This window comes from Chenopodium quinoa, unplaced genomic scaffold (assembly GCF_001683475.1).
Source record: "Chenopodium quinoa cultivar QQ74 unplaced genomic scaffold, ASM168347v1, whole genome shotgun sequence".
Lineage (NCBI taxonomy): Eukaryota > Viridiplantae > Streptophyta > Magnoliopsida > Caryophyllales > Amaranthaceae > Chenopodium > Chenopodium quinoa.
In genome coordinates this window covers 1,015,510-1,028,591 of record NW_018744626.1, presented here as the reverse complement: position 1 = coordinate 1,028,591, position 13,082 = coordinate 1,015,510, and the positions used below count along the sequence as shown (strand labels likewise).

The window sequence follows — 13,082 nt, the reverse complement described above, 5'->3', positions numbered from 1 at the left end:
ACCTGAAATTAGACTACACCAGTCTATAATAATCACAACACATAATACGCTACACATCTTCAACATCCCTCTCACCATCTCAAGCACACTTCCAACTCGAACCACAACCCTGATCCACTCTATCATCTAAAACCACAAAGAGCAGGAAAAGAGAGGAAACCAACATGACAACTTTGAACTGAAGTTCTAGCTAATGTTAACATATAGCACAACAATCTTCCATTGAGAGAGATACAATTGGCAAATTTTTTTTGTCCAAAATGGAGGCAGTTCTGCCAATAATAGAGTTGTGCTGACTTCTTTCCTTTACAATCCCATAACAAGATGAACATAGAGTAATGACACCTGATTAGTTAATAAAAACAATGTCTCCCTTTCGTCAAAAAAGCTCCGATCTTGAGGGACTGTCCAGCATATGTCAATAAGAGTGTCATGTTTCAAGTGAGCCATGCAATCAAATAATCCAATGCTGCTTAGTGTTTTTTTCACACACTCCACGTCTGGGATCTCATCTGCATAAAGAGTAGCAAAAACCACTGATGTTAGCTATTGCTATCACAGAGCCGGAAATGTCATTGCAGCCTGATATATTGCACTGCAACAGCCTTTTGTAACACAGGCAAAACCCTAGCTAGGAAAACCTGAGGATACAAGAAAGACAGAAATCCCTCCATCCCATTTTAAAGTTAGCTAAAGAAGTAAAAAAAAATTGAGTGTATAGGTGGGTCAGTGTGTGTGTGGGGTCTAACTTCAGAGGAAAATCTTACAGTAAGAAATTATTAAGACATCTAGAGTAAAGGGAGTATTTGATGACAAGACATCTAGAGTAAAGGGAGTATTATTAAGAATTAAAGGGAAGAGAGCAAGTTAATCCCCTTCCAGAAGAAGATTTCATTTGCTGTTATTAGAAGTAGGAAAAGAAAAGAAGGGACAGTGAACAAGCCTAGAAATTAAAGAACTGGTATCACAGTCATGCTTTACATTTCCCTCCACCCATTTGGCCATTTCAGCACAACTAAGAGAGTCAAATGTGTGCAATCATAACAATACAATGATGTAAAATGTTGGTTTCTTCCTGAAATTCATTTCTTGAAAACCCTGGACTAAAAAGACTAATGGGAAGTCAGCCTCAGGAGGTAATGGTTTTGGCTATATGTCATATTACTCCCTCCGTCCCAAAAAGAACGACCCATTTGGCCAAAACTTTGTCCCAAAAAGAATGACCCATTTGCATTAAAACACCACCAATTTACAACAATATTTGTGCAAAATTAGCTTCCCCATATAAAAATTTCATTTTCCATGTTATTTTATTACTTTCTCTCTCTATTTTTTTACAAACCCCATGTAAATTTATCTTTCCAATATACTTTTACTTCTTTTTACTTAACTTCCTTAATACCCGCGTAATCAACCCAAATGGGTCGTTCTTTTTGGGACGGAGGGAGTACTAGAAAACACTCGATGAAGATAGGGATATAAATGACATGTGGATCAATCTCAATATACTCCCTCTCTCTAGCTATGGCAATGGGATGGAGTTAAGAAAGAGGAAGGCAAGTTATATTACTTATATAACATGGGAATAATATAAATCATACTTGCTGTAAAGAATAAGACTTACTTCCTGTCGTCATTTACTACAAACTGTACTCAGGTCTCAGGGTCCGGGGTCAAGGAATCATATGGTCTTCAGGATCAGAATCATAATCTTCACCATTCCAGATGCGAGGTTTTGGTCTTTGGTCCTTATCTTCTTCTTCCTGTACAAGCCCAAATTCACATATGATCAAAAACAAAACATTTTGGAGACATACTCAATGAACCAAAATGAAAAAATTAAAGTTCACTGGCAGTGGACCTCTTCTGGCTCCTTTGTGATAGGAGGAGTTGTCTGGAATGGAACACTTGGCGCATGAGGTATTCTAGATAATTGCTCTAAAAGAATATTTCTGCAACATTACAAAGGGCACATCGGAATCAGAAGACAAAGCCAAAAAAGTTTCGTAAACACAGCACTTGATACATACAACTATATAAGTAATGGCAGTGAAACAATGCATAAACATATAACACTAGTTCAACCTACAGTCAACCAAACAAGCTTTGGCACAAATGGCACTTCCTAGGAAAGAAAACTTCTAATTGCCAAAGCCTAGAATACTCCGCCACACCTCCAACAACTAATGCGTATATAATTTATGGATTAATAATAATATAATAAACTAAAACCTTTACTTCACATAAGTTAAATATAACCTCAGTGGCTCATTGCCTGGGCAATTATTCTTCTAAAGCACCAGTTGCACACCATACCCAACTCAATAAAGTTCATTTACCACTTAACCATACCCATAAGCTAGAACTTAGGCCAACAAGAAGCAAATAAAGACACAAACTCAGAAAAATATATGCCCATACTAATCTCAAATATTGCACATATAATGAAATAGTTTAGTGTTGCACTACTAAAATCTACAGCAATATATGTATAGACAAACTTCAATAATTGAATATCTGAGATCATCTTCTCTCACATATTCTGAATTAAAAGTGACAGCCTTCATCTAACTAGCACTGAATTCTAAATATACAAGGATGCTAACATCACCTTCAATCTATAATCCTATTGCAGTCAAAGCACTCAAAGAAAATGTAAAGCTCCCTTGTCATATGTATAAAGAATAAAAAAGGGTCAAGAATAAAAAGAGAAAGTTACTGTGCAAATCCTCAACAGGAAAGGTAGACATAAACTAATTAATCAGACAAAGTGAGATGAAAACTCAACACAGGCCTCTGATAGAATCTAGCAGGCTAAGCAAATTAATTACAAATTGGAAGCTCTGTTTAACTGCTAATAGCCAAAATAAATAAATATCTTGGAAAATAAAATCTTGTAATGTCCATAACGGCGAGTAAATTAACCAGAATACCCTCAACAGCATTGCAAAAATTGCTGTCTTATGGTTAAACAAGAAATGCAGAATTACCGAATTTTCTCCATATCTTTAGGCGAGTTTTGGTTCTCCATGTTACTAGGCTCAACATGAAGGACGTAATCTGGGCCAAAATACTCATAATACTCATTGTAAGGTAACTTATTATCAGGTTCGACTCCAACTGCAACTGCTGTCTGCATATTAATCATATGAAACTTGTTAAATAGTAGAAAAATAGATGTTAAAGTTTCCAGAGAACCAAAGACAGACAAAAATACACATTTGAATGCACCTGAAAACAGAGAGAGAGAGAGAGAGAGAGAGAGAGAGACCTCATAACACCAACAACGAGCTACATTTCGAATAGTGTACCCTCCTCCACCCAGCACCATTAGAGGGACATTGAATGATCTGAGAAATCGCAAGCAATCAGCATGACCCTTCACAGATAAGTTAAAACAGCCAAGCCTATCACCAGAGAGTGAATCCGCTCCGCATTGCAGGACAACTGCATCGGGCTGGTAAACATCCATGACTTTTTGAATAATTGGTCTGAATAGACCCCGGAAGCTGTCATCATCTATTCCATCATTTAATGGGACATTAAGAGAGTAATGCTTCCCAGAATTTGCTCCAACGTCTTTAATGTGTCCAGTTCCAGGAAAAAAGTCACCAAACTTGTGAAAAGAAACAGTCATAACTCTATCAGTGGTGTAGAAAGCTTCTTCAACACCATCTCCATGATGCACATCAATGTCAATGTATAGTACACGCTGCATAAAGAAAGAGTGAGATCAACGGAAAAGAGAAAGAAGTAGATAGAAACCCTAGTAATCCACACTCTGAAGGGGATAAATACACAGCCAAGAAGTCAAGACGAATTGGTGAAGCTGAAGACATGAAAATCCCATAAAACTAGAGGAACAAGCCAATCAAAAGACCTCATGTAAAAGCACATTTGCAGGCAGGAATCAGTTATTTATCAGCAATCAGCATAGAACAATCAATTATCAGATAGCTCACCCAAAATCAACAGAGGTAAAAAAAGCTAGCTAAAATAACTGAGCCAGGAACTCAATAACCCTTCATCAAGGAATGCTATACCTACACCCTAGAGCAGTCATGAAGCTATCAAAAAGTCCCTCTTACAAAAGCCAGGTGAGAGGGATATTAATTTTCTGTCAAAATTAACTTGATCAATAAGTTAATAAAAAAAAGAGAAAAAAAAAAAAAAAAAAAGAGGGTATATTAATGGAGCAACAGTAACATAAAAGCTCCAACAATTTGTTTTCCCATCAACTCTCCCTCTGTCTCCTAAATATTAAGCCATAAATCTCATGCTGCCATTTCTCAATGATCTCAGGGTTTGAATAATACGAAGTATTTGACAGAAGATGTCATCCAACCAAACAAGGTGGTATTGCAATTTTCAATAGAAAAGCCTGAATTTCACTTCAGTCTATATAGACAATCAACTAACTCTAAATCTCAAATAATTTCATCAAATCAAACACTAATCATAACATAGGGAATGCAACAAAACAACATTTCCCCACATAAAGTCCTTTCTCCATCTTACATGAGATTTTACTACGACATTCCTTCCTACCAAAACTCAAGCATAATGCTCTTAGTAATCGAACCAATAACTCAAGAGAGTACAAGGTCAAGCCTTCAGAATACACTAACACCTAATGCAAACAGTTAAGAATCATTAAAACTCAGAAAAAAGGAGCAAAGCACAATATAAAAATATAAAAAGCCTAGTGAATTTCAGTAGCTCAAGTATCCACCATTAAGAGGACAAAAATTATCTTAAAATTAAACTCAAACCATCTTAAGAAGCGCTAATGACTCATTTTGTTAGTAACAACTTGAGGCAATGTGTTTTTCTACACGAATTTTCGTAACCACCCAACACCACGTCTAAATTGTTCATGAAAGATGACACAAAATAATGATGACGATTATATACTTGGGGTCATAAGAGATGGACAAGCATTACCATAGACATTGATAGGAGTCTTTCCTTACAAAAATACATAAAAAATTCATTCTCAATACGGCCTATCAAAAGGATCACGAGAAAACTAGACAGAGAGTTCACACTAACACTATATAAATTCTCAAACAGTCCACAGGCTCAAACAGCACTACAGTCACAAAGCTAAATTGCAATTGGCAATCAAAAGAATACTATGACACTACCAATCAAGTCAACCCACCCCCCTTCTTCCCCCAACCCCCACCCCACCCAACACACACAAAAATCAATACTGTAAACCAAAATTAAACACCAAATTCATCAATCAATAAATAAATAAAAATGACAAATTTATAAGACCCAAAAACAGAAAATAATGTACAGTATACTTATAAATGCAAATATTAAGAGGGGTGCGAAAGTTAGGAAAAGGAAAAGGCACAATACCCTATGAAATTTAAGAAGCTCAAGAATCCCAAGAACAATATCATTAACATAACAAAACCCAGAAGCCTCAGATTTCTTAGCATGATGCAAACCACCAGCCCAATTAATAGCAATATCAGCATCCTTTCGATTCAACTTAACAGCAGCCCCAATAGACCCACCAGCAGAAGCCTGACAAAACGAGAAAAGCCCAGGAAAAACAGGGCAATCATCTCCAACATTGAACCTCTTCAAGTGCCGATTATGAGAATGATCAAGTGTAGAAGAAGCAGAGGAAGAAGAAGAGAGAGAACCGCAGAGTTCAGGGGAAACGGAGGAGAGAAACTCGACATAATCGTCGGAATGAAAGCGGCGGATATCGGTGGCGGCGGCGGGGAAAGGGCGGTTGATTTCCATGCGACGGTGAAGAGAGTAGTGGACGATGAGATTGTGGGACATACGGATGCGGTGGGGTTTCATGGGGTGGCCTTGACCGTAGTAGTAGTCGCCAATTGTGGGTTCGTAGAAGTAGGTTACTCGACGTTTTTGTGCGTCGGTTGATGCGGGTGATGGGAGTGATGCGCCGCCGTGTATGGCGGGATCTTCCATTGTTGAAGTGAGAGGAAGCTTTTTTGTGTTTCTGGTTTTTCGAAGGAGGGAGAAGAGAGAAGAGGGGGGAAGGAAAGAAGGAGAAGTTTTTAGGCCAACTAGCACACACACATAATTTAATTTTGGTGAGTAAATTTGATAAAAAAATTAATTTAAGTTCAATAAAAATACGAATATATATTTAGTTGTATAATTTAAATTATAACCTAGTTCGTATGAACGATACACCGTGATGAAGTATATATACAACATAAATTAAAGATGGAATTAGGTCAAGTTAACTTGAGGTATGGCACGACACAATATGAAAATTCGACATCCTTTTCCGACATGTTAAAAAAGTTCACGTTTTGATTACTAACGCGAGTAAATAGTAAGTGGAGGACTAAAATGAAAAATTACATTGTCCCGTTGTTTACTCATCCTCTCCACCGTCCACCATTGTTGGTTGTTGTTGTCGCCACAACTAGCTGCAAGCCCACATCAACCCCCACACAACCACCAATTCGCCGCCAATAACTACAAGCCGCCACCAACAACACAAAGGTTTTTTTTATTAATAAATTTTATTTTCGGGCAACGCCTGGTTTTATTGGGCCACCGAGGACGCTGCTAGGTTTTCTAACAAGAACTATATAACATCTTTTTTTCCAAATTGTGTCCTTTCAAGTTACAAAATAAAATGAAATATTGATTACATAGTTTCAAGATAAAGAGATTATAAAAAGTTTGCTACAATATGAAAAATACTTCTAATCACTACTGAGGTGGTTTTGTGTTGATTTTGTGTTTATGCCGTATCAATGGGTATATTAGTATATGTAATAGCTTTGGGTCTCTCTCGTGTTGGTTTTTAAGATGAATAGAGATAAGAAAGCCCGGGTTTCTCTTCTTGATAAACATACATTGTCCCTTTATTTATCTAGGGGTAAAAATGTAATAACACAAACTAATCCTCTAATTAAAATAGTGGTTACAACTTAGAAGTAGTGATTTAGGGTATAAGACCTAACCACTATTTCAAGTTGCAATTAGGGATGACAATCCACTCCTGGTCCAACCCTACCCCGCCACGATTCGAGGAAAAAAATCCGCTCTAAGTCCGAGAAAAAAGTAATCCGAGTCCAACTACGTTAATATAGTCTGAATCCGACTAAGTTAAAATAATCTGACTCCAAGTCAGAGGAGGGTTGAAGTCGGATGCTACAAAAAATCCGAGAAAAATCAACTCTGACAAACGTCTAACTCCGACTTCCTATAGGGTCGGAGTCGGATTTAACATAATCCGGTTTGAGTCCGACCCGTTGCCATCCTTAATAATAAGTGCGATTATACGTATGAACAGTGAATAATACTTCGCCTGCACAAGCAATCAGAACAGTTTGAATGGGAGTTCATTACCGCCTTACCTTGCTCGCTCGATTCACAGAGGAACAATTCTTCATTTATTGAAGAATTTTCAGGTAATTGTTATCTGCTCAAATAATTATCATCGCGAATCTGAAATATATATATATATATATATATAATTTATTGATAGGTGTGTTTGCTTTTATTCATTTATTTTTCTGAAAAATTATACAGTTTGTGATGTAATTTGCTTAGCATTTACAAAGGAGAAAGCTTTATGGAAATAATTCAATTCGACTAGTGTAATTATTCATGAATAGCATTTACAAAGTAAACAGCTTTATGGAAATAATTCAATTCGACTAGTGTAATTATTCATGAATAGCATTTACAAAGTAAACAGCTTTATGGAAATAATTCAATTCGACTAGTGTAATTATTCATGAATATATCAGTCAAATTGAAAGAAAAATCCTAATTTTTGAATTGGATGATATTGAAGAATGTTTGTATAATAAGATCACTTAATTACAAAGTTGTATCAGCTTGTCAATGAATTTGTGATAATTACCGGGGTTTTTGAGAAATTCTTGGTGATTTTTGTCTGAAAATAAGATGAATTTGTCATTTTATCAGCAAATATGTAGCTTGATGTTAAGAACTAATATGTGATTATTAGTCTATATCCTGCTGTTGGAATGGATGCAATGCACATCTTGCATAAAACACTTGTCCCAGTCCGAACATGCTGGTAGAGTTTGAGGTGATTGGCGTAACCTGAACACATTGATTGATCAGCTCTAAGTCAAGTAGTACGTTTTTCGTCTTAAAGTTTATAGACACCACTTCAGCATTGATGATTAAGAGATCATGGAGAATTAGGGAATATAATTGTTCTGATTTATACTTTTTAATCTATTGGACATCATTTGGGTCCAGTCTTGAATTGAATGATCAAATCTTGCTATCATTAAGTAGTTTAACTTTAGTTGGATTAAAGCAGGTATGTAAAGTGCCTTAGTTTGTTCAGCCATATAGCCTGCAAGTATGAGGTTTAAATATTCTTCTGTGCTTCATCTGGTGCTCGATAAAAGGTTCAATAAACTTACAGCTCAATGACGCAGCCTTGTTTAATTTGTCTTAACTCTTAAGTAGTATTCTCACCAAATGGAAACCCTAATTATTATTGTTTATGTTCATAAGTAGAGAACAAGTGCTAGGGTAGTGAGGATCCTTGTAGAGACATCTGTGTGCCGAAATAATGAGATACAATCAAAATATAAGGCATTACTTGTATAGCAAACAGACTGAAGAGTGAAAATCCCTTGAAAACTATAGAAAACAAAAGGGTGAAAATTGATTCATTTATGTTTTTTTTAGACTTTTATGAAATGTTGGTGAAAGGAAAATAAGATGATGTAGTGGAAAATTATGTCTTGTATTTTGTTCTTGTTAAATGTATTATATTAAGAGGAATAAAAATGGCAGGCCATATAGTACACATCCATGGATATCTCAATGCCTTCTATAGGATATCAGCGTTTAGTGTAAATATGATATAGTTATCATCTGTGAGATTTTCATATCCTCCTTTGTGTACTACTCTACTGAGTTGGAAAATGCTTAATTACTTTTCTCAATGCCATCTTTTAAGAGTTTGGTGCTCCTGTATCAGAATTGGCTTTATCAATGGGAATTACAATTTCTCTGGTTCTGTTGGAAGCTCAGTTTGGTGACTGCACCAATGTGACACAATACACAAGTATTATTCGATCAGCTCTTAAACAGAGGAGAGGAAAATGGTTGTTGCTACATGCAAATTGGAATCAATGTGGTACTTCCTCATGATGTAATTTTCAGAGGACTGAATATCATTTGCATGATAAGAAGAACCCTTCAGGTATACATCTGTTCTCTAAGACTTCAAGTATAGATTGTTGACTAATATGAGTTGAATATGGGTCTACTGTATGAATTTCATGCTATGTTTTCCTACTCTGTGAATCAGTGAAAGCAAATGTGTTATTTTGAATCTGGGGTTTAGAGAGAATGACCATGCATGGAGAGGTAGAAAAAATCATTTACCAATATGACCTGACGTTTATTTGATAAAGCTTCCGATTAATATATTTGAAGTTCCTCTCATTTAGATTGTTTCCTTAGTTTACTTTTGTTGAATTTAACTCATTTTTGTTTTAGTTATTTCTGCTGAACTTTTTTACCTTTTCTTTCCTTTTGCTAAACATAGCTTATCTTTTGTCAAACTTGTCTTATATTTGCTTAAATTTATTTTATATGATGAACTTAATTGTAATATTACTTCACTAAACATTGCCCTGGTCAAACTTATTTCAATTAGGTGTGAAGATTCTGGGGAACAAGGCCTTAGTTTTGAATTCAGTGATAATTTGCAAATTTTACTTGGCTTGTGTGATATCAAATCCAACTAAGAAAAACGGATAAGCACAACAGAGTTAATAAAGCCATAAAGAGAAGGAAAAGTATGCACATCTTGTTTGAACAGAAAATTGGGAGTTCTAGTTATAAATCAGTAGAAATCGTGTTCCTCTTTGTGGAACATGGCCACCTAAGTAGTCTATTGGTTTTATGGTCAAAGGGTTGGTCATTCGTATGAAGACCTCCCATATATCCAAGAGACTGAGATACACTGTCCTGTTGGAATCAGAGGTGTTTTGAGGGGGAATGAGCTCTTTTTTTTTTCCCAGAACGCAAAGGGGAAGAAAAGACTCGTTGTACTGTCTGGTTTTTATAATGTTGTAGCATGGGTGACATTGTGGAGCGGCCCTGGAATTGAGGTTTCTTTAGAACAATCTCAGAGAAGTAAATGACTTGGCAGATGCTCTAGCAGAAAAGTGTCAAAGCATGGTTTTATGTATGAACAACTGAACAATGATACAATGGAGCTTAGCCTTGTTGTATTTTGATTAAAGGATGAGGTGTGAAATGGCTGGTAAATATGAGATCTTTTCTAGATGGTGATTGGCAGATGCATATGGAAGAAGATAGGTTTAAGATAATAGTGCCAAGAGCATATGAACTTATCTTATATTGAAAAAGGTTATTTTAGATGTGTGTGTGTGGGAAAACAGTCGTGAATTTGGCTCTTTCAAAAGGAAAAAAAAAAACCCAAGATGTCCTACCTTTTGGCGTAACATAGCTTGAAGCTACTTCCCTTGAAAATACTCCAAGGAAAGCTTATGGATTATTGGCCCTGACAAAAGTTGTCTTCCACTAACTGTAAGGATTTGGCCTGGCTTAGACATAAGCAACCTTATCCCTGCAGTTTTAAGTTTAGGCATGATTTTGTCATGTACCCTTGGTTGAAAAAAACATCTCGATGTCCTAAGCTGACATGCTAGATTGTATTCCTAAGTTAAATAACATCCCCTTGTGACAATGTGGTCGCTGTTGGAAATGACCCGTGGCCAGTGCATGAATGAAACGTGGTTTTGAAGTGTGAAAGGAATTGCTATGATTTGTTGATCTGGTGTTTTCAGGGATGGTGAAATGGACTATTTAATCTAGTAGCCCTTTCTGTCCTGGGCAGCTTATTGATGTTGTTTAAACAACTGGGTCCTGGCAGCCCAGAAGATTGCCCCTCGTAACTTTTCAAGCAGGTGACTGAGGATGATTCCTAAGTCATATCTCAGACAGAGCCCACACCTAGGAAGCAGTTTTCGAAGTGAAAGTATGCAATTGGCAGGTTGATTATGTGACAATGCCTGCTTTTTTTTAGTTTTGTGGTTGTTGCTGCACTTGTTCTTTCTGAGTTTTTTTATAGAGTCCAACTTCCAAAAAAATATTAGTCTATTTCTGGACACAAATGATGTTAGGGGAATTTCACAAGCCTCATTCTGTGGTTTCCCAAGATTTTACATACAAACAAGAATGTAATAAATCATTTTGAATCTTAAGTTGAAGTCCACCTACAATTTCTTCTTTTCTTAAAACATAAATTGTCTTATGATGGGAATATGCAATGTAGTAGAAATCAATCCAATTCCCTCTAGCCTTTCCTTGTTTGTACTTGTTTTATATGTTTGTTGAATTGCAGTAGTGAATGTGCTATTCCTCCTTACCTGAGAAGAATTTGGCTAAAATCTAGCGGTTTTGAATACTGACGAGGTTGTTATCTGCACTCTGCAAGTCTGCAGTATAATAATCCTAAGAAATTATTTCACAGATTAAATAAGCTGTATTAGTATGTTTAATTACTTCCCAAACATTGGAATACTATTAATCTTTGAGTTGATTTGTGTAAATGACTAATATAATTCTAGTGTACACACTTGAAGGGGTTTCTTTGTCCTTGAAAAGATGCAAACACAGAAACACTTTAATACAGCTTATTGTTCAGGTTTGGAGTTGGCCTTCAGTTTAGTTCTTTCTTGTATTTATCAGATCGCTGTTGAAAGATGATAGAACGGATGATTTGAATGTGTTCTTTCCATGTAAAGCATTGTGGTGGTTTGTTTGTGTAAACCGAGTTATTCAAGTCCGGAAAAGAGGTGATTTGTCAGGGAATTGGCATTTGTGGCTCCTGAAGTTGAACTGGCGAAGCTCAATGGTAAGAAGCTGGTTGTTGCCTTGTGCAGGCTTTAAAGGGGATATTACTACTGTGTTTCTGTTGTATGACTGAGCTATGTTGTATTCTTTTACACGACACGTTAACTTGTATGATAATGTTATCATATAGCACCTCTGTAGTTTGCTAGCTGCCTATTAGTGATCAAATGTTAGTATATGTACTTATCAACTAACTACATTAAAGTTTAACAACTCTTTTATTCCCATTACTGTCTACGGAACCAGCTTTTACAATTGTATTCCATGTATTATTTCGCTCTTCAAAAATGTTACATTATCAGTTACTTGAAAATGCTAATGAGGAGTTTTGCATTCTGCTACTGTAAGTCTGTAACTAAGAAGTTCATACGAAGTAATATGCATAAATTAAAATTTCACACTACAAATTATTAGATCTTGAAAAGGAGTGGACGGTATGAAAAGGAGAAAGTTCAGCAATGTAGTTTTCAGATGTCGAATTGGGAGTCATCTTTTTATGTGCTGCTCATCTAAGCTTGGCTGTGGGTCGTGGGTCGTGTCAAGCCACCTTCATGCTGGCAGGTTCACCTAGTGCCAACCTTAAGTTCTACCTTGACACGCGACATAAATTTTCGGCTTGGTGCACTTGTGCACCTCTATATCTCACCATATTAACCATATTAACATAAGAGGAAATGCACTTCGTACAATCAATCAACTATTAATTCGATCCCCTAATTTGTTCGAAGATAAATTGATGCAGGGTAGTAGGGCTGTCAACTTCAGAGAATTCTGAATGCACTCAAATTCACAAAAATGTGAAAATGATGTTCAATTGGTTTAATCACAAAGATGTGGGTCCTACACTAATCAGTAGCAATTTTTAACTAGCAGCACTTATTAGGGGGAGATTCCTCTCTTTTCTCCTACCTTTCTTCTTGTGTGGGCCATTTATCATTATTTTGGGCCTGGGCCTATAATGGGTAGCCCAGTAAAAGGTCCCACTTGCCTTAGTTGCCTATTTATAAAATCAAAAACTCAATTAATTTCTCTGACTTCTATCTATAATTCTATAAGCTGTTGTAGAGAAAAACCTTTCAGATTATGTTACAATGATACAAGTAGCAAAATCCGGATGTGTATGTAGAGTTGTGTAAATATATATACTCGCATATTTTTTCCTCGATAGTGAATGCCAACTAGCTTAG

At 36.2% G+C, this 13,082-nt stretch overlaps 1 protein-coding gene and 1 long non-coding RNA gene across 2 annotated transcripts; one reads left to right on the top strand and one right to left on the bottom strand.

Moving 5' to 3' along the window:
• Nucleotides 1-156: 156 nt before the first annotated feature.
• On the bottom strand, nucleotides 157-6,098 carry LOC110700339 (histone deacetylase 6-like). The gene is made up of 6 exons (XM_021877863.1): nucleotides 5,371-6,098; nucleotides 3,272-3,712; nucleotides 2,991-3,133; nucleotides 1,862-1,952; nucleotides 1,625-1,763; nucleotides 157-512 (listed from the first exon to the last, which is right to left on the bottom strand). Exons 1-5 carry the CDS (start codon nucleotides 5,956-5,958, stop codon nucleotides 1,674-1,676), a joined length of 1,353 nt encoding a protein of 450 aa, XP_021733555.1. The 5' UTR covers nucleotides 5,959-6,098; the 3' UTR covers nucleotides 157-512; nucleotides 1,625-1,673.
• Nucleotides 6,099-7,162: 1,064 nt separating this feature from the next.
• On the top strand, nucleotides 7,163-12,027 carry LOC110700338. Its single transcript, XR_002507192.1, has 3 exons — nucleotides 7,163-7,421; nucleotides 8,984-9,208; nucleotides 9,668-12,027. It is a non-coding gene; the product is annotated as an uncharacterized LOC110700338 (long non-coding RNA).
• The last annotated feature ends 1,055 nt before the right edge of the window (nucleotides 12,028-13,082 follow it).